The sequence below is a fragment of the Schistocerca gregaria genome, chromosome 2 (genome assembly GCF_023897955.1).
Source record: "Schistocerca gregaria isolate iqSchGreg1 chromosome 2, iqSchGreg1.2, whole genome shotgun sequence".
NCBI lineage: Eukaryota > Metazoa > Arthropoda > Insecta > Orthoptera > Acrididae > Schistocerca > Schistocerca gregaria.
Window position 1 is genome coordinate 624041195 of NC_064921.1, and position 20877 is coordinate 624062071.

Below are 20877 nucleotides of genomic sequence, written 5' to 3' on the forward strand. Positions count from 1 at the left end.
GCTTATCTGACAAGAAAATACCTCTTTTTCAGCTGTTCGCAATAATTGTATTTGGATGTATTTCGTCTCAAGGCTACAGGTTTGATCGTGAAACAAAGAAAGATGTTTGCCTATATAATGAAGATACCAATGCCTGCAACTATGGTGTTGGTATTGGAGTTATAGCATTTCTTGCTTCAATCGGTTTTCTTGTGGGAGAATTCATGTTTGAGCAAATGTCTTCAGTCAAGACTCGAAAACACTATGTGCTTGCTGATTTGGGATTTTCAGGTAAGCCTATATATCTACTCCTGAATCTTCATCGGTAGTCTATTTTCATAACGGCAAAGTAAGGTAGGTCTATTTTGATGTAAGCAAAATGAATCGGCTTTTGATTTACTTTAAGAAAGCAATGAATCTAGATCTAGATAAATTTATTATAATGGACCACAATCCTTTGAAGCTTTGGTTATAGGCTTTAGTGTTAACGCATCCATGGTATGTAACAGTTCCAATACTTCTACTGAACCAAGACGTTCATACAGACAATAATTGTTTTATAGCTGTTATAACCTAAGCGCCGTATTACTTATAAGATATTTGACAGTTAGGCTAACTGCAGCAGTTGAATGGTATTTGTCAATGTATCGATAAATTTAAAAAAAATGTAATGTTAATGAACTGATATTCGTGGAAATTTTAGTACTAGCTCGTATTAGATTGAGTTGTACTTATATGTGTGTGTGTTTTCTTCGGAATAATTGAAGCCTAAAAACTTATTTCTCCCCCCCCCCCCCCCCCCGCTAATACCTGTTCTTGTTTGTTAAAATTTCATTGATGTCTTCACAAGGTTTTTTTAGCTTGTGAAGGTATTTCTATTACAGTTGAGATACAAAGAAAGTGATTTCAAGGATTAACATAATGAGGGGCACGAAGGAAAATGAACGGTGGCCTCATTAGAGACTGTTGTTGTGCTCACTCTTCTAGTTATATAGAAACTGGGGGAAATCTTTATCTTCATAACAGATACTTGATATATAAAAGCATGTATTTATTTTAATAAGGGAGTAATAGTTTTAAGATATTTGGGTTATCTGAAAGGGGTGGTGCGTGTGCATGCATGTGTGCTTCAGATTGTAATATATTTTTTAATATTATTATTAGTAGTAGTGGTATGGTATACTTCCACTTTTGTCTGTCCATAGCCAATCTTTTCATTTCTGAATATTTGTCTCCTTCGATATTGTCCAGCATTTGATATCTTCATCCTCTTCCCCTTTTTCCCTCCACAATTCCTTCTATTCCTCCCTTCAGTAAACAGTCCCTCCTCAAACAATATCCAATCAAGTTCCACTTTCTCTTTCTGATGACTTTCAGCATGTTGGTTTCTCCTCCAACTCTTCTTAATATTTCTTCATTCCTTACTTGGTCTTCCCATTTCACTTTTCCATATCCACATCTCTAGTGCCTCCAATCTTCTTGTCTCGTCCTTCCTCAATGTCCAGGTCTCTGCAACATGCAATGCAATGCTCCAGATGTAACATTCGGCAAGTCTCTTCCTCATGTCTTTGTTTAGTGCCCCGAAAAGTAATTTTTGTTTCCTCTTGAATCCTTCTTTTGCCATTGCAATTCTTTTCCTAATATCATAAGTATTAATCTTCCCAAGTAATTGAAGTTACTAACTTTCTCTGTTTCCTCTCCCCATATTTTCATACGGCATTTTCTCCCCTTTCCTCCAATTACCATGCTTTTCATTTTCTTCTTTTTAATCTTCGTTACATATTCTTCTAATTTTGTGTTTAGATCAATTAACAGTTGTTGCATCTCTCTTGCACTCTGTCATCACAACCATCTTGTCTGCATGAGAACAGCCAATAAATAATTCAATTATTTTCCTTTGTGTGATAGATCTCTGCAATGTCATAATGTACCCCCTCCCCCTCCAGGCCTGTTTATATAACATATTTTGGCAATATTATGTTACTAAATGTAACAAAGATGTGTAGGATATGGGATACTATGGTGGTTGTAAGCCACAAATAGAGGAGACACCTGTATCACGAGAATACTAAAAAGTTAATTAAAATGGATAACTAGTACAGTGTGTACAGTCAGTAATGTTGTCGAGCTTGCATGGAAGTCGTGGTGTGCTGTCCCAAAGGGCTTCCACACAGCTCTTGCCAAAGATGTTGAGTCACACTAGGACAAATGTCCCCACAGAGCTGACCTGCCCCCCAGTAAGTGTGAAGCAATGTGGCAATCCATCTGCATTTACAGATGGGAGGGTGCCAGGTATTGTCACTCTGTGGTGGCACAGGTGTGCACGATCAGCCGGGCCGTGTCTGACGTATGCTGAGGGATTGACTGGACAATTCTTCGGGCAGTGTTGGTAGCGTACATGACCAACCATGTCATGGCCACCCTTGGGTGAGACATGTTTGGACCTTTTCCTGCACAGGAAGAAATAGTGCAGCAGGTGCTATACACATAGTAAGGGCGAGGTGTTTTGGTGGTAGTCTGGTGCAGCCATACTGTGACATTAAAGGTGAGGGCAAGTCGGTTGGCTTGTGTGGAGACACTGCAGTCACATAGCTCTTGTGGCACCTGAAATGTTGAGTTGTATGTGTCATGGTAGACAGCATCATTGTCGTCATCCATCAATGGTAGAGGAGGTCCGTGTTGCAGTATCTACGCTGTTTTGAGTTGGTCAAAGGAGACAGATAGGTTTGTCATTAAACAAAATATCAGAGCTATTGGTTCCATATTGGAGTTCCTTGTAGGGTCCCAAGTAAGGTTACAATGTGAGACGTATGTTATCACACAGTCATTTGGCTTGATCAGTGTTAGAGATCTCTGTCAATAAATGCTTTGATGTGGAGTGTGGCGCCAGTTGGTGTCTGCCGTGATATCGTGGAGGGGGCTGCCTCCACCCATCCAGTTGTTGTATTAATGTGAGAGACAACATAAACAAATCCTTCAAATTCAGGCAGAGGCACAACAGTATCAATGTGGGTGTGCCTGAAATGCGCTGTTTAGATGGGAAGTTGCCTAATGTAGATGGAGTGTGAAACTGTTTTGCTTTGTTGGCAGAGTGAATGGAATTGTGCCCTGTGGCGACAATTGCATTTTATATTGAGTTCCACAAAACTGTCCATAAAAGCACATTGTTGCCCCAATACCATGTGGCTGAGATCGTGAAGTCTAAACATGAGAGTAATGTGGTGGCTGTTGTTTTAGTCAAAGTATGTTGTTCAGTCTGGAACAGGAACAAACATATCCATAACCAGGGGTCACAAAGGCCTTCTGGTAATACTGGTTATAAAGTAGTATGTATGGATGAAGTAACTACTTCAATTTTTACTTTTATTAACTTATCACTAAAGTAGTGTCTTTGAATTTACAGTACACACTTTTTGGAACCAAAATAGAAATCCTTCAATTACATGTACCTCGTGGCCGACAATTAAAGTAATTATTGATGTGTGAATCCTGTGTATAGAATCTCTCTCTCTCTCTCTCTCTCTACTGTTTTCTCCACCCCCCCCCCCCCCCAAAAAAATCATGTCAGTTTTAGCTCTAGTAATTCCTGAGATAATGAGAAACATTTGCAGAAAATGCATAGTCATTCTAGAGTTCACATCTAGAAGCTGAAGTAAAAGAAAACGGCCTAAATCATTCCAGCACACTCTTTCTCCATCTGAAGGATCTTGCTGCTTCTGTTGTATTGTTGTCCATAATTTGCTGTCTGTCCAGTTTTTGTAGAAGTACTTTGGTATTATGGCCAGACTTAATTCCACATTACCTCAGAACTTTCATTCTGCCTGCATTTCCATCATTGGTTGTAATTGCAGCACCATTAACCGCAATCTTCAGCATTTTCTAGCCTACAAATAGGTGTTTGGACACCCTGGTCCATACAACATTTAGTTTTTCCTGTGAAGCATTTCTTCAGAAGATCTGGATGTGCTAGTTCTCTATGTACTGACTTTATTATTCCAGCAGCTTCAGGAATGATGTTTCTTTGGGTGTATTTGGTTCCTGCTGCCTCAGCATTGTGGTATTTACACCAGCCAATTGAACAAATGTTGTGCAGTGGCTTCTTATCACTTGATGTCCTACAGAAATAAGTTGCCCTTACTGCTTCTCCCTTTCCTTCCAGGTTGTTTCTATTTCTTCTAATAGCTTGGCCGCAGCATTCACTTAGCTGATCGATCATTTTGCAGTCAGACATCCTGTGATGGTCTTGCCATCTTAAGTTTTTTTTGCTAAAGTTGTGCCCGATTTTACAATCTCTACTCCTTCAGTTTTAAATATGTCGCACACATTCTAACTTTTGTAGTATTAGGTGATCATAGAGCATGCTAGCAATTATTCACTTAAATGAATTTAATGTACTGAATCCCACATTTTTTAAGTGCTGAAAGATCTTCACAGCCGAGGCACTTCGCATTCCTCCACTGGATCCCTTCTGACAGTTGTTTTCCTGCAGTTGTCCCTCTTACTATTGTTTTCCTCTTTTGTGTATCCATGGCAGCATTTTGACAATGCTTAAACATCTGGCACCTGCCTGGTATCGATACGTATAGCAATTGTACAGGAATGTTTAGATTGATGACACCTTTTCTGCCCAAGAGACTTCCACACTAAGACCTAAACTGTTTCTTTTGCAGACATTTCCAGAAATTCTCACTGCCACACACATCACAGCATATAATTTAAGTATTGTTTTTAGAACATTTAAACCTAATATTAAACTGGTATCCCTGGCAGTTGTTTCACTGCATACTCCGGTGCTGTTTACAGTCTTCTTTGCAGAAGAATGAGATGGTGAAGCACTTTGTTCAGTGTTGCTTTCCCTAACATCATTTTGCAGCTCTAAACTTTTAACAAGACATTTTCTGTAGAATCCATTTCCCTTCTTTCTTCTTCTCTTAAATATTCCCTTTAGTAGAGTCATATTAAAAGAGATAATAACAATTTGATGAGCAACAATCCCAAATATACACAAAATTGTAGTATGCCTTGCAAAATGAAAATGTCACCTTGCATTATACTACAGACTTAGTGATATGATATGACAGCAACCAAAAAAGTTAACCTATGCAGCGGGATGTTTACTGTGAATCATTGTAACGAGTTTGGTAGAAGAGTGACAGCAGCAGAGGCAGCCAGAAACATTTGTGCTGTGTATGGGGATAATGCCATTGGACAGAGCATGGCAAGAAAATGGCTTTCTAAGGGGGATTGTTTTGACATTAATGGCTCTCCACATTCAGGAAGACCTTCAGGGTTTGATGAATGTCTAAACACATTAAACCACAATGATCCACATCAGTGTACTGAAGAACTGGCAAATGTGCTGATCCGCTATTATGCCACCATTGTGCGACATGCGCATGCAATGGGAAAGTTCAAAAATCGGGTGCGTGGATACCATGTGCTGCATTCAAAATCACAAAAGTAGATGGGAGGCTATATGTGCATCTCTGCTTGCTTTCCTTCACTTGGCCCATGAAGAACACTGACCAGTCCTATCCTGTGCTGTTACTGGCGATGATAAATTGTGTTTTTATGCTAACATTGAAAAAGAAGAAATAGTAGTCCAAAAAAGCATAAACTCCCTGTCCAAAGACTTGTGCACATCTATAAAAGATAATGTTATGCATCTGATGGACTAGGGATGCTGTGATATACTAAGAATTGCTTCAGAGGTGCAGTCATCACTTCTGATATTTGTTGTCAACAACTGAATGCCTTGTAGATGCAGTCAAAGAACAGCAACCAGGAAAACTGCATGAAGTTATGCTACTTCATGATAATGCCTGCCTGCATTCTGCTGTATAAATGTTTTGTTGGGAAGAAATTCTGCACCCACCTTATTCGCCTAATCTTCCACACTCTTATTTTCATCCTTTTAAACAACCTTCAATGAACTTGAACTTCCTTTCCGGATGAAAATGCGCTCCAAACATAGCTCGACAAGTTCTTAGTGTCGAAACCATAGGATTTCTGCAGTTGTGGATTCGAAAAGTTACCCTGCCATTGGCAGACTGTTGTAAATAGTGAATCAGAAGGTATTATTGATGACTAAAGTCTATGTGTATTGGTTTATTTATTAAAACTGTGAAGAACACTACAAACTTCTGCACCAAATAAGTGCTAAGAGGTTCTTCTGGGAACCCCATAAGGCATTGATAGCTCCTTGTAGCACCTGCTGTCACACAGGTTTCTTACATCAAACGCCTTCTGCAGCTTGTCGCTAAATAATAAAATATAAAATAAAACTAATGTAGGATATCTACATTGAAATAAAAGTTTGGCCCATTCAGTTACTTTGAAAATTAAAATAAAATCAGTTGTATGCAAGCTTTCTCATTTAGACAAGAAGGGTACAGTCAGGGGTTGCACCTATACTGCTTACACAGAAAATTTCTGAATTTAACTCTGCCGATTTATGCAGGCACAGGCCGGCCAGTGTGGCCAAGCGGTTCTAGGCGCTTCAGTCTGGAACCGCGCAACCGTTACGGTCGCAGGTCTTTCTCCCAAGAAAACGGGGTACCCCAGGGCTCCGTGATAAGTGTTGTACTGTTTGCCATTGCCATAAATCCAGTTATGGATTGTCTCCTTCCTGATGTCTTGGGCTCCCTCTTTGTGGACGATTTTGCAGTCTACTATAGCTCTCAACGGACCAGCCTTCTTGAACGACGTCTTAAAGGATGTCTCGATCGCCTCCACTCTTGGACCATCGAAACCGAGTTCCGCTTTTCTCCCAGTTAGACCATTTGTGTTAACTTTAGGCGTCTTACAGAGTTTCTTCCGCCTTCCTTTCATCTAGTCCCTGTCAGCCTTCCGTTTGCAGACGTTGCTAAATTATTGGGTTTTAGGTTTGGACAGAAAGCTGTGCTGGCCCTCCCACGTTTCCTATCTTTCGGCTCACTGTCTGCGATCCGTCAACACCCTCCGTGTCTTGAATGGCGCCTCCTGGAGAAAGGACCGAGTGGTCCTTCTCCACCTCTATCGCACCTTAGTGTGCTCGAAATTGGACTATGGAAGCCTAGTTTACTCTTCTGCTCGGCTCTCTCTTCTTTGGCGTCTCGACTCTATCCACCACTGTGGATTATATTTAGTGTCTGGAGCTTTTCACACCAGCCCTGTGGAAAGCCTTTATGCTGAGACTGCTGAACCTCCGCTGTCCAATCGGCGAGCTGTCCTTCTGAGTCGTTATGCTAGCCATCTGTCTTCCATGCCTGCAAATCCGGCCCATGACATTTTTATCAAAGCGTCCTTGGAGTTAGGGTATCCTGGCCACCCTTCCTCCCTGCTACCACCGGGAGTCCGCTTCCGTCAACTGCCCCATTCGCTTTCCTTCCACTTTTCTAAAACTTTCTTGACAACTTGGGGTACAGCGCTACCTTGGCTCGGCCCCAGACCTGCCTGCTCTGTGACCTTTGTCAGTTTCCCAAGGATGGTACCCCCCTTCACTTGTTTGTCAGGCATTTGCTGCTCCATGCGCACAAATGAAGGATGCCACATTTATTTACACTGACGGATCAAAAACATCGTTTGGTTTAGTGGGTGGCTATATTGTTGGCAACACCCCAAATCTATTTCGAGTTGCCAACTAGTGTTCAGTTTATACTGCAGAACTTTACACAGTTCTCCAGGCTGTCCAATACATCCATCGCCATCAGTGGATACAGTATGTTATCTGCTCACTCTCTCAGCTCTCTCCTCAGTCTCAAAGCTCTCTACCCTGTCCACTGGATTCAGGACTGCCTCCACTTGAGGGGTGTCTGTGTGGTGTTCCTCTGGATCCCAGGACATGTTGGTATCTGTGGAAATGAGGCAGCGACATAGCGGCCAAGGCTGCAGTCTCTTTTCTTTGGCCAGCTATTCGCATGATTCCCTTCGCCGATCTATGGAGTGTTTTATGTCATCGTGTTGCTCTTTTGACACGCACATTGGTCGACACTTCCCAGTAATAAATTGCGGGACATGAAAGATCTTCCCTGTGCTTGGACCTCTTCCTCCCGAACTCATCGGGAAGAGGTAATTTTAACTAGACTCCGGATAGGGCACTGTCTTTTTAGCCATCGACATCTTTTAAGTAGCGATCCTCCCCCACTCTGTCGCCACTGATTTCAACTGTGGATTGTGAGACACCTTTACTTGAGTGCCCCTATTTTACTCTGTTACGCACCCGTCTACAGCTGTCACCTGATATATCTTCCATTTTAGCAGATGACACCCGATCGCGTTCTCGAGTTCGTTAGTGCCAGTGAGATGACGTCAGTAATTTGAAGCTCTTTTTGGGGACAAACAACCCCCCTTCTATAGTGTTTTTTTAAGCGTTCCTTCTGTTTTTAGTTTCCCCACTTTTTGAGTTTTGCTCCCATTGCTGCTGGTTTCCAGTTTCGTTTTTTAGCTTTTCCTAAGTCACAGACCGGGCACTAATGACCGTAGCAGTTTTGCTCCATTAAAAATAAAAAAAATAAAAAAAAACCTTAGCTTGTAAATCACACGACTGGTTTCACAGGTAGCCCTGCCTTCGATGGGAGAGGTTGATGGTAGTGACCGGACTGGAGTAGGTGGTGGTAGGAGGATGTATGGGACAGGTCTTGCATCTAGGTCATATTACAGGCATATGAGCCATGAGATAAGGGATTGGGAGCAGAGGTTGTGTAAGGATGATGAGTATATTGTGTAGGTTCAGTCCATGGCGGAATATCACGGTAAGTGGGGTGGGAATGACAGTGGGCAGGACATTTCGCATTTCAGGGCACGACGGGACGTAATAGAAACCCTGGCGGAGAATGTAATTCAGTTGCTCCAGTCCCTGATGGTACTGAGTTAAAAGGGGAATGCTCCTCTGAGGCCAGACTGTGGTACTTTGGGAGGTGGTGGGAGACTGGAAAGATAAGGCACGGGAGATTTGTTTTTTTACAGGGATGGGAGGATAATTATGGTCAGTGAAGGCTTCAGTGACACCCTCCGTATATTTTGAGGGGGACTGCTCATCACTGCAGATGCGATGACAGCAGGTGGCTAGGCTGTATGGAAGGGACTTCTTGGTATGAAACAGGTGGCAGCTGTCAAAGTGGAGGTATTGCTGGTGGTTAGCAGGTTTTTATATGGACGGAGATACTGATGTAGCCTCCTTCGAGGTGGTCAACATCTAGGAAGGAGACTTGTTGGTCCCCCCCCCCCCCCCCCCCCCCCCACACACACACACACACACACACACACACACACACACACACACACACACACACGAGGAAGTGGTGTGCCATCGGATGTGCTGGCGATCGTGGGGGGGGGGGGGGGGGGGGAAGGGGAAGATATTCAGCTGCTATGGTTTTCTCTTCTTCCCTGTCTTTTGCCCAAAAAAAAAGAGCTAGATGAAACTCCTGTTCAGAAAATTCTACCACCAGCACTGAAATTTCTTGTTGTCACAAGATCTGACGGTTAAGATTTTTCAACAGTCAACCCTTAAAATAGTCATTCAGAAGGGTGTAGATACGATTGCAGGACCAGTGAAATCTTGTACTCGCTTGCACAACAGTACCTTGCTGTTGGAGACAGTGTGTGCCTTCCATGCCCAAAAATTACTTCGAGCCACTGTTACGCACATTCCCTGTATGGGCGGAGGTGCACCGCGCCTTGAATTCGTCACATGGCATGGTGTATACCAGGTCACTCGATGGACTAACTGCTGAGGAGATTCTGTCTTTCCTCTCTGATCAGGGAGTGGCGGCAGTCCATTGGGTCGTGAAAAGGGTCGACAAGGACTTCGTACCGACCTGAACCATATTCCTGACATTCGATAGTGTGCAATTGCCTTCACAAATTAAAACGGGTTATCAGATCATTTCTGTTTGGCCGTATGTACCCAGCCCTACAAGGGGTTGCCAGTGTCAGCAGTTTAACCGTATACGGCAGTCTTTTTCAAGTGCGGCTAAATGCGTTACCTGTGGCAGGGACGCCCATGAGGGTGACTGTCAACCTCCGTCCCCTTGTTGCGTCAACTGCATGGCTGACCATGCTGCCTCCTCTCACGACTGCCCCGTCTACAAAGATGAGAAAAGTACACAGGAAATTTGAGTGAAAGAGAAGGTGTTGACCACAGCTGCTCGCAAGTTATTAAATAGCAGAAAGCCCACTGTGCGTCCGGCAGGGAAATACAGTACCGTTCTCGCCTCTCTTTCATCCTACCTGGAAGGTAGCTACACAGACATGGGATCTCACATTCAGAGATTCATTCGTCAGACCGGCCAGTGCTAAGATCGCCGGATCAACGTCTCCTCTTCCTCCCACCAACCCTAAGGCTCAGTCCATCATCATCATCTGCTGCTACTGCTACTGCTACTGCTACTGCTAAGACGAGGTCCTTTAAATCAGATGCTCGGACCTGCAACAAAGAACCGACACGCAAAGATTTCTTGCATACCCGAACTTAACAGCCATCAACTGTTCTTTCGACCAAACGTAATTCTTCAAAGGTGGCTCATAGTAAAGAGTTCTCCATCTCTGCCGTGGCACATTTCTTCTCCTGCACCACCCAGTGGTTGCCATCCCCGGCCATCTTCAGTTTCGTCAGGTCGCACCTCTGGTAGCCAATCAGCTGGCCTTTCACCAGTGGAGGAAGCTGCCCCTCCTGTCCAGCTCACCTATTGATTGCAGCAGCAGTGCTCCCTCGAAGCCAAGCCGTCAGCGGCCATAGAGGTGACCCTTTCTTGTTTCTTTATTTTCTTTCCTTTTTCATAATGGCACGTCTTCAATGGAATATTTGTGGCATTCGCGCCAACAGAGAGGAACTAAAATTGCTCCTTTGAATGCACTGCCCGCTTGTCATAGGTCTCCAAGAAATGAAGTATTGACCTGGCACACTATACCTCAGTGTGTTTTGACCTACCCCCTGTGGCAGGTATTCCGGCTCATGGAGGGTCATGTTGTTGGTTCGGAATTATGTCTACTATGATCCAATCGCATTGCACACTGATCTGCAGGCAGTTGCCGTCCGAATTACTCTCCTCACTTTCACATTTTCGATTTGTACTGTTTACACTTCACAATCACCTGCCTTTACTAGGGCAGGCATGATAAAACTGATTGCTCAGCTTCCTACACCATTTTTGTTGATTGGAGACTTTAATGCCCACCATCCCCTTTGGGGCTCTCCAGCATCCTGCCCGAGAGGCTCCCTCTTAGTAGACCTTTTCAACCACCTCTATCTGGCCTGCTTAAATACTGGTGCACCTACCTTCCCTTCAGACGCAACACATACCTATTCCCACTTGGACCTCTGTCAGGCACATACTCGAGCGACCATTTCCCCTTGTAATCCATCCCCTGCATCACACCCCTTCTCCATGTTCCACTAGCTGGCGCATCTCCAAAGCTGACTAGGGGCTTTTCACCTTCCTGGCGACCTTCCATGATCCTGACTTCTCCAGCTGCGATAGTCAGGTTGCATACCTCACTGACGTTGTTCTCACTGCTGCTGAATATTCCATCCCTCGTACTTCCCCGTCTAGTCCCAATCCCCTGATGGACTACGGCATGCAGCGACGCCATTCGCGCTCGGCAACATGCTTTATGCACCTTCCAACGCCACCCTACGATGGCGAACTGTATCAGTTACAAACGACTCTGTGCACAATGTCGTATTGTTATCAAAGAAAGCAAAAAGGCTTGCTGGGTGGCTTTCACCAGCTCATTCAACAGTTTACTCCTTCGGTTGTGTGGGGGTGGCCTGTGCCGGCTATCTGGCACCAAGGTCCATCCCTCGGTTTCTGACCTGACTGTAGCGAATGACGTCCTTTTGGATCCTGAGTATCTCTCGAATGCCTTCGGCTGCTTTTTCACGGAGGTTTCGAGCTCTGCCCATTACCACCCTGCCTTCCTCCCCAGAAAACAAGTGGAGGAGGCATGGCCACCTTCCTTTCAGTCTTTGAATCATGAAAGTTACAATGCTACCTTCACCGTGCGAGAACTCGAAAGTGCTCTCGACAGGTCCCGATCCTCTGCTCCGGGGCCCGATGGAATACATATTCAGATGCTGAAGAATTTTCCTCCTGCAGGTAAAGGTGTTCTTCTTCACGCCTATAATCTCATCTGGAGTGAAGGTCATGGTTCCCACATGCTGGTGTGAAGCAATTGTTGTTCCCATGCCCAAACCAGGAAAGGACAAACAACTTCCTTCCAGTTATCGCCCCATCTCCCTTACTAGCTGCATCTGCAAGGTGATGGAACACGTGGTAAATTCTCGATTGATTTGGCTGCTTGAATCTCAACGCCTCCTTACCAATGTCCATTGTGGCTTTCGTAGGCGCCGCTCTGCTGTTGACCACCTAGTTACCTTGTCAACCTTCATTATGAACAACTTTTTGCGTAAGTGCCAGATGGTGGCTGAGTTCTTAGATTTGGAGAAGGCTTATGACACCTGTTGGAGAGTGGGCATTCTCTGCACCATGCACACTTGGTGTCTTCGCGACCGCCTCCCTCTTTTTTATTAATGCATTTTTAATGGATAGACAGTTCAGGGTACATGTGGGTTCCGTCCTGTCCTGTGCAGTCCAGTCCAGTACTTTTCGCAAGGAGAATAGGGTGCTTTTCGCGAGGAGAATAGTGTGCCACAGGGCTTAGTTTTGAGCATCGCTCTCTTCGCCATAATGATCAAGCCAATAATGGATTGCTTCCCAGCTGATGTATCAGGGTCCCTTTTCGTGGACAATTTTACCATCTACTGCAGTGCGCAGCTTACATTTTTTCTGGAGTGCTTTCTTCAGCGTTGTCTAGACCATCTATATTCCTGGAATGTCGCCAACTGTTTCCATTTTTCTGGTGAGAAAACAGTCTGTATGAACTTCTGGCGTTAGTTTCTTCCACCATCCTTAAGTCTCGGTCCCGTTGCTCTCCCATTTGTGGAAACAACAAAATTTTTAGGTCTTACATTTGACGGGAAACTTTGCTGGTCTCCACATGTCTTACTTGGCTGCTTGTTGTTCCCGTTCCCTAAATGTCCTCCGTGTTCTCAGTGGTAAATTATGGGGAGCAGATCAAATGGTCCTGCTTTGCTTATATCAGTCCTTTGTCCGATCAAAGCTGGATTATGGGAGCTTTGTCTACTCTTCTGCCCGGCCATTCATTTTACGCCGTCTAAACTCTGTCCACCATTGGGGGTTACATCTGGTGACTGGAGCATTCTACACCAGTCCTGTTGAGTCTGTATGCCGAAGCTGCCGAATTACCACTAAACTACTGGTGCAATATGTTGCTTTGTCGGTACGTCTGCTGACTGATGTCAATGCCCACCCACCCGTCATATTTCTCCTTCTTTGGCGACTCTCTCGACCACCAATATGGGCTGTATGTCTCTGCCCTGTTACCTCCCAGAGTTCACTTTCGTCGCCTGCTTCAGCAACTTGATTTTACCCTTCCTGTGACTTTTCGAGTTGGTGAGAGCCCGACGCCACCTTGGCTCCAGGCTCAGATCCACGTTCACCTTGAACTTGGCTCACTCCCAAAGTAGAGGACCGTGAATTTGATATACCGCTCGGGGTTTGTGGAACTTTGTTAGACTCGCTAATAACGTCTTTATTTACACAGGTGTCTCCAATACTACTGCTGGCGTCGGATGTGCCTTTGTAGTTGGAGATGATACCTTTCAATACTGGCTCCTTGATCAGTGTTAAAGCTTTACAGCTGAGCTTTTTGCTCTCTCAGGCTGTTCAGTATATCCACCCCCATCGTCATGCTCCCTATGCCATCTGCTCTGATTATATGAGCACAATACAGGGTCACCGTAAACCATATTCGGACTACCCGCTTGTGCAACAAATTAAACGGTCCTTTCAGTTGCTAGCTGATACTGGTGCTTGTTTTATTTCCTGCCCACATTGGTGTGCCTGGGAACGACTCTGCTGATGCTGCGGCTAAGGCTGCTGTCCTCCTGCCTCGGACAGCTTCCTTTTGTGTCTCATCAACTGATGTTAGTGGGGTTCTTTGTTGGCACGTTTCATCATTGTGGCATGAGGCTTGGTTCTCTCTCCATGAAAATACGCTTAGGGGCATCAAACCGATCCCGACGGCTTGGACGACCTCGTCATGCCCTTCCCGGCGAGAGGTGGTCTTTTTGGCCAGGTTGCGGATTGGGCATTGCCGATTTAGCCACCGCTACCTGTTGTCCGTTGACCCCTCCCTGCAGTGCCCCAGTGGTCATCCATTGACTGTGTGTCATGTTTTATTGTCCTGTCCCCGTTTTATTCTCGTGTTGTCCTATGTTTGCCGTCTACCTTACAGGAACTTTTAGCTAATGATGCTCAAGCAGCTGCTCGTGTCCTTCATTTTGTTACAGTGATGGACTTGTCCAAAAAGATCTCTTTTATTTTGTTTCTCTGCGTCCTTCTAAGTACTTTCTGATGTTGCCCCCTTGTGTTTTTCTATGCTATTAGTGCACTAGTGTTTGTGACTGGGCACTAATGACCTTAGTAGTTGAGTGCCCCCAAAAAAATCCAGTGTTGGTGGTATCTTTCTGATCAGTCAGATGTCCATTATTGTATGTCTTTTGATTTTCAGACAATCCCACAACATTTTCCCAGTGCAAGTTCCATCTCAGCTTGATCCCTCATTATTCTAGGTACCTTTGTGGTTTCCACCACATCCAGTCATAGTGAGTGTATGATTCCCATTTTCTATGCTGTATAAACAATGCCAACCTTTTTCAGTATTTGTGTTAAACAAGTCATCTTTGACTTCATAATCTATGTTCATAATTTCATAGAATAACTGCTGCAATCGGCAAGTGTCTCCAAGCACCGGAGAGGTGCCCATTTCCCCGCCTGGCAGATATTCTGTGGCCACTCTCGCTCATGACATGCACAAAAAATAGTAAGAGAACAAAATGCTTGCCCAAAGTCACTGTGATCCTTTGTCGATTAGAGAAGTAGTGAATAATGTATCACTTTGTCTGAAGTAATAAGTTACACAATGATTGCCATTATCAGGCAGTCTTGTAGCTGAACAGTAGTTGAATGAGGGAACTTGAAAATGCACAACTTTTCAATGTAGTTACTGTTGCTAATGATATCCAGTTGTTGATACTACTGTACATGGGTAATATTGAGGTTGCATAGTGGTGTTGCCTTGTTTTTAGTTCCTCATAAGCAGGCAACTAATGGCTTATTCATTGTACATACTTCATGGGTGGACTGTAGATTTACTATTAGATGGCATTCAGAAAACTAGTTGTAACCAGTGGAACTGAGTATGCACTTTCCTCTGTCTTGTGCACATCAGTTATACAGGCTACTTAAAAACATGCAATATTAATCCTTATTTTACGTCATTTCTGAAATTTATTAGAATGTTTACAAAGCTTTAAGTGAAATCTTTGTAGGCTGCTTGTGTGAAGGTATATGCTTGCATATAAACCTTCATAATAGTTAAACAGGTAAGTTCCAGGAAACTGGGAAAAACCCGATAACTCTTCATTGTTTTAGTCTTCAGTTCAATTTTTATGTTGACTGACACATTTTGCTCTATCAGTTCTTACCAAAGACTTTAGGACAGACTATGGAATACTTCATAACAATAAATTGCTGTTGATGAACATGACATCACAACTGTTTACATTAAGTACATTTTAGCAGTTGCCCATGGGCTCTCACACACGAGCAGTTGAGTTGCGTATAGTCAGTACCTTCTCCTGCTTCTGGCTACCTGAAGTGTGGCTGTTAGCTGAATCAGTAGTAGCAAGAAGCACTCGGATGCTACCCGGAACAATTTTTCTGGTGTCCAAGCTGCCTAATTTGCACATGTGCCTAGCAGTCTGCGTTGTAGTGAGCAGGGGGTTAGTCTACACGTAAGCCATGTCTACATTTAGTGATTTTGCTGTTTCCTCTTTGTTGACACGTCACATCAAATGAAAACAAAATGGATTTCTGTGGGTAGGAGCTATCAAGTGAAGTAAATACATTCGGATAATTACAGAAGGCTAACATATGTTATTAATTTCAGTTCTTTTATTTTATTTGCACAATCCCCCCTCCAGACAATTGCCTTGCAGAACAATCAGGTCATTTCTGTCAGTTAGATAAATAAATGTGACTTTCATTAATTTTTCCCCAGAGGCAATAAATTCCTTAGATGTGAAGTGTTTCATTCCGCCCTATTGGCCAGTTTAAACTGATCAGTGAGTTTAAAGTGCCCATTTTCACCTTCTGGCACATGGGGCATTATGCCATAATAAAGAAACAAGCATGAGATAATACAACTGTGGTACTCTAAGAAAATTTGCATCCTAAAAAATGCACTCAAAAGCTTTATTCATTTTAATGTGATTTACAAAATTCCAATGCCCTTAGAGTATCCTATGTATTTTGGCATCATGTAGTATCTCTTGATACTATATATGAATGAACATGTGGGCCTCCTATGTCATCGTAGCTGCCCATGCGCAGTAACGCCTGTTTCCTGGCGGTCTCTGGCAACTGCTGAAATGAAGCTATGATCGTGAGAAAATATTGCGAATGGTGCTTTAAAAAGAGTTAGTTTAAAAGTAAGTTTCCTTTTACACAAGATGACACGTGTTGTGTGCAATGAATTTCTTAAATCAGTGTGTTTGACTCTCATTTAAAACCTAACACGTTGAGGACTAGCCATGTAAAAGACTTCTAGAGTCTAGAAGACCAGACGTCGTCATTATTTAAAATTTTACTGTCACATTTGTGTGATGTATCTTAATGTAACACATATAAAAAAAAAAAGAGCAAAATTATATGTGAAATCTTAACTTTACCTATTTGTGGTTCACACTACATAAGTGATGTTGCTATTGGCTGACTGTTGTGTGTCATTTGCTCTGAATATCTGCTGTCATTGGTTGGCGAGATCACATGACATGAGATACGATTGTCTTTCAAAAGCCCACAGATCTTTCCAAAACTTTTTTCACTGATTTTTTTTTTTTTTCATTCTGACATTCCCTGCTGGTGTATAAAATCTTTACCATTCAATCGATTGATACTTTCACAGCTCCAAGAGAAAGTAAACTCTCTCTTATAATGGAAAAGTGTTTTTCACCTTGGAAGAAGTGTATTTTCACATGGGGAAAGAATGTGTTTTTAACAGGGAAACCCGTTTTTTCCCATGTGTAAACCCTGAGTTGATGTTGATTAACTCGTTGGCATTTTCACTAACAAAGAACAAGTCTTCGTTTCATGTTTCTAGTTGAAGAGCACACTTGTGATTAAAGGAATCAATGCTGACAGACAAATTGATCAAATTATTTTGTGTAACTAGTTTTGTCAGACATTGAACAACCTGGCTGTGTTCATTGTTGGAGTGCGGACCAGAAAAATACGCAGAATTGTTGGCAACCTTTTAATACTGTATACTTTCTTGATCTTCCAGACAAGGTAGCTTTGTCTGAATTTGGTTTCCAGGTAGTAATTCGTATTTCATATCAAAATTACACTGAAAGTTGGAATTATATGGGTCTCATATCAATTATTTGTATGGCTCATGTTGGTTTTGAGACTTACATCTATGACCTCATCACGCTTTACAGTTTTTGTTCATATAACAATTAAATTTCAATGGTTCACCATGGTTCTGCCAGGGCTGTAAGCTTTCCTTCAAAACTTAAAATTTATTGAAACACCCACTTTCAGTCTTAAAGGTCAGTTTAAATTGATTAAAATGAAGCTCCCACATGAATTGGTTACTATGATCTTTTAATTCTAATAAAAAGAAAGTTATTTCCTTCGCGGTCCCTCTGTGAAATTGACCAACAAAAAAGATAACTGTGAAAATTGATGATTTAGAATTGGATGATTTCTACAGGCATATCAAACAACAAAATTCAAAATTAAAATTTCTAGGCATTAACTTTTTGAGTTGTTTTATTAATTTGTAAAGCTTCCAAAATGGTATGATTTTTGCTAAGTTTTGAAACCTTGAAATTACCATATATCAAATTATTTGACTTAAAAACTAGAAATTTGTGCCATTTTAGTCAGCTTTAAAAATGTGCTTGCTGACTGTTCTTAAATTCAAATTTCCCAAACCAGTTTATTAATTCAAATTTCAACTCCATATAGTTTGCAAGCTAGTTGAAATGATAATTGTCATAAAGTACAGTAGGGTTTATCATGCCAGGTATATAGTGACCCTCTGGCAGGCTCATTTTCTTCTGTGTTTCAGCAGATTTTCACAATTTTGTTTTAGCATTGTTGCTGGAGTCAACTCGAGCAACAGGGCTAATCATGCCTTTCATGCAATGCTTAATGTTGACAATGTCATTACATACAAAATGCTTTTTAAAGCAGAATTTTACATGGCTGTTCGTTAAAACAGTCCTAGATTAGTCTAGTCTGATAAGTTTTATTGCTATGTGTTAACGGGGATGGTAAAACTTGGTGAGTAACTTGCACTCAATCAGTGACAGTAAAGCCCTGGCTTGTGCTAACTGCTACCACCAAGCGTGCGGCGCTACTGAGTCACTGCTGGATTGCTGTTTATTCTTAGTGTCAATACATTCAACCAAATGTTGTGCAGAAACCTTAGACCTAACGAGTATGAGCACAGTGGGGTCTGTAACCTTCTAGCTCCAGTAAGTATAGAGGTATGAGCAACAGGTCTCTTTCCAGTTCCTGGCATTTAGGCTTCCTCGCACGAAAAGCATGTTGTGTGTGGGAACGGTATTGACCTGACAAATGAACCAGCTTCACAGGGCAGCCATCTCAAAAGTAAGACATGATTTTCCAGACCCAAACATGTAGGCTGTCCTGCTTGACAAACATGTTTCAGTAGTAGTACTGGCCTACTTCATTGAAATGTATTGCAGGGGCTACATATGCTGATCAGCATATCTGGGGACAGGTTGAGGTGGATAGACAATGGATTGACAAAGTGAGGGGGAGGAGCAGGAGGAAATAAATGGAGAAAAGGAAGGAGTAAGAGATGAATGAGGCAGGTGGAAGGTGTAGAGGGATAGTGGGGCTATTGGAAGGAGGGGGTGGAGGAAATCTGCAAAGAGAGGGGAAGAGGAGATACACAGGTAGAGGTAGGAAGATGTGACCTAAAGGGGAGGAGGTGGTGTGTTGAGTACAGGTGTCGATCACATGCAAGGGTGAAGCCACGGCAAACAGGCTGATAGTGAGGCTGAGCACTGATTAGTGAGATAGTCTAGTAGGCTTGGTATATAGATATATATTAAAAACAAAGATTCCAAGACTTACCAAGTGGGAAAGCGCCAGTACACACACACACACACACACACACACACACACACACACACACACACACACACACACACACACAGAATTTCTAGCTTTCGCAACCAACGGTTGCTTCTTCAGGAAAGAGGAAAGGAGAGGGAAAGACGAAAGGATGCGAGTTTTAAGGGAGAGGGTAAGGAGTCATTCCAATCCCGGGAACAGAAAGACTTGCCTTAGGGGGAAAAAGGACAGGTGTACACACGCACACACATCCCATCCGCACATACAGACTCAAGCAGACATTTGTAAATGCAAAGAGTTTGGGCAGAGATGTCAGTCGAGGCGGAAGTACAGAGGCAAAGAAGTTGTTGAAAGACAGGTGAGGTATGAGCGGTGGCAACTTGAAATTAGCGGAGGTTGAGGCTTGGCGGATATCGAGAAGAGAGGATATACTGAAGGGCAAGTTCCCATCTCCGGTGTTCGGATAGGTTGGTGTTGGTGGGAAGTATCCAGATAACCCGGACGGTGTAACACTGTGCCAAAATGTGCTGGCCGTGCACCAAGGCATGTTTAGCCACAGGGTGATCCTCATTACAAACAAACACTGTCTGCCTGTGTCCATTCATGCGAATGGACAGTTTGTTGCTGGTCATTCCCACATAGACAGCGTCACAGTGTAGGCAGGTCAGTTGGTAAATCACGTGGGTGCTTTCACACGTGGCTCTGCCTTTGATTGTGTACACCTTCCGCGTTCCAGGACTGGAGTAGGTGGTGGTGGGAGGGTGCATAGGACAGGTTTTACACTGGGGGCGGTTGCAAGGGTAGGAGCCAGAGGGTAGGGAAGGTGGTTTGGGGATTTCATAGTGATGAACCAAGAGGTTACGAAGGTTAGGTGGACGGCGGAAAGAATATATATGGTGTCTGTGTGTGTGCGAGTGTACACCTGTCCTTTTTTTCCCCTAAGGGAAGTCTTTCCGCTCCTGGGATTGGAATGACTCCTTACCCTCTCCCTTAAAACCCACATCCTTTCATTTTTCCCTCTCCTTCCCTCTTTCCTGACGAAGCAACTGCCAGTTGCGAAAGCTCGTAATTCTGTGTGTGTGTTTGTGTGTTTTGTTCATGTGCCTGTCTGCCGGCGCTTTCCCGCTTGGTAAGTCTTGGAATCTTTGTTTTTAATATATTTTTCCCATGTGGAAGTTTCTTTCTGTTTTATATATATATTTTTACACCTGTGCATAAAGTGCGCACCATTGGGAAAAAGTTAGTAAAATGCTACTTACAGATGTTGTATGCTTCATTCCGCATCAGACATAACATATGAAGTTGAGGATTATGACCCTTTATTAAAAATATAAAAATGTGAGACATCATCTGTGTCCTTCATATGAAACTCAACTACGGTCGAGAAGCATGGCTTGTTAAGGGGTTAAAGGAAACTGAAGACAAACTAGATGATTGTGAAGCCTTGATGACCATTCAAGGTAGCTTCTACCATTATAGCGAAGAGGATGTAGAACATGATCAGAATGTGGGGATCTGTCAGTGCTGAAAATTGAAAGGAAAGGGCATATTCTCTCCTCCTGATAAAAATCCTTAGTCATCTGCAAAAGCAGCTCTCTGTGTAAGATTTTTATTGTAATGATGGTATTACACTACTCCAGTTTTTTTTTTTGTGTGT

The 20877-nt window shown here is 43.1% G+C and overlaps 1 protein-coding gene across 2 annotated transcripts in view; it reads left to right on the forward strand.

Annotated features, from left to right (window-relative positions):
• The window catches only part of LOC126334626 (synaptogyrin), a 47212-nt gene that overhangs the window by 413 nt on the left and 25922 nt on the right, over positions 1–20877 (forward strand). For both annotated transcript variants that reach the window (XM_049997059.1, XM_049997058.1), the window contains exon 2: positions 33–270. In XM_049997059.1, the coding sequence (XP_049853016.1) occupies positions 33–270 (238 nt within the window). The remainder of the gene's footprint in view (positions 1–32; positions 271–20877) is intronic.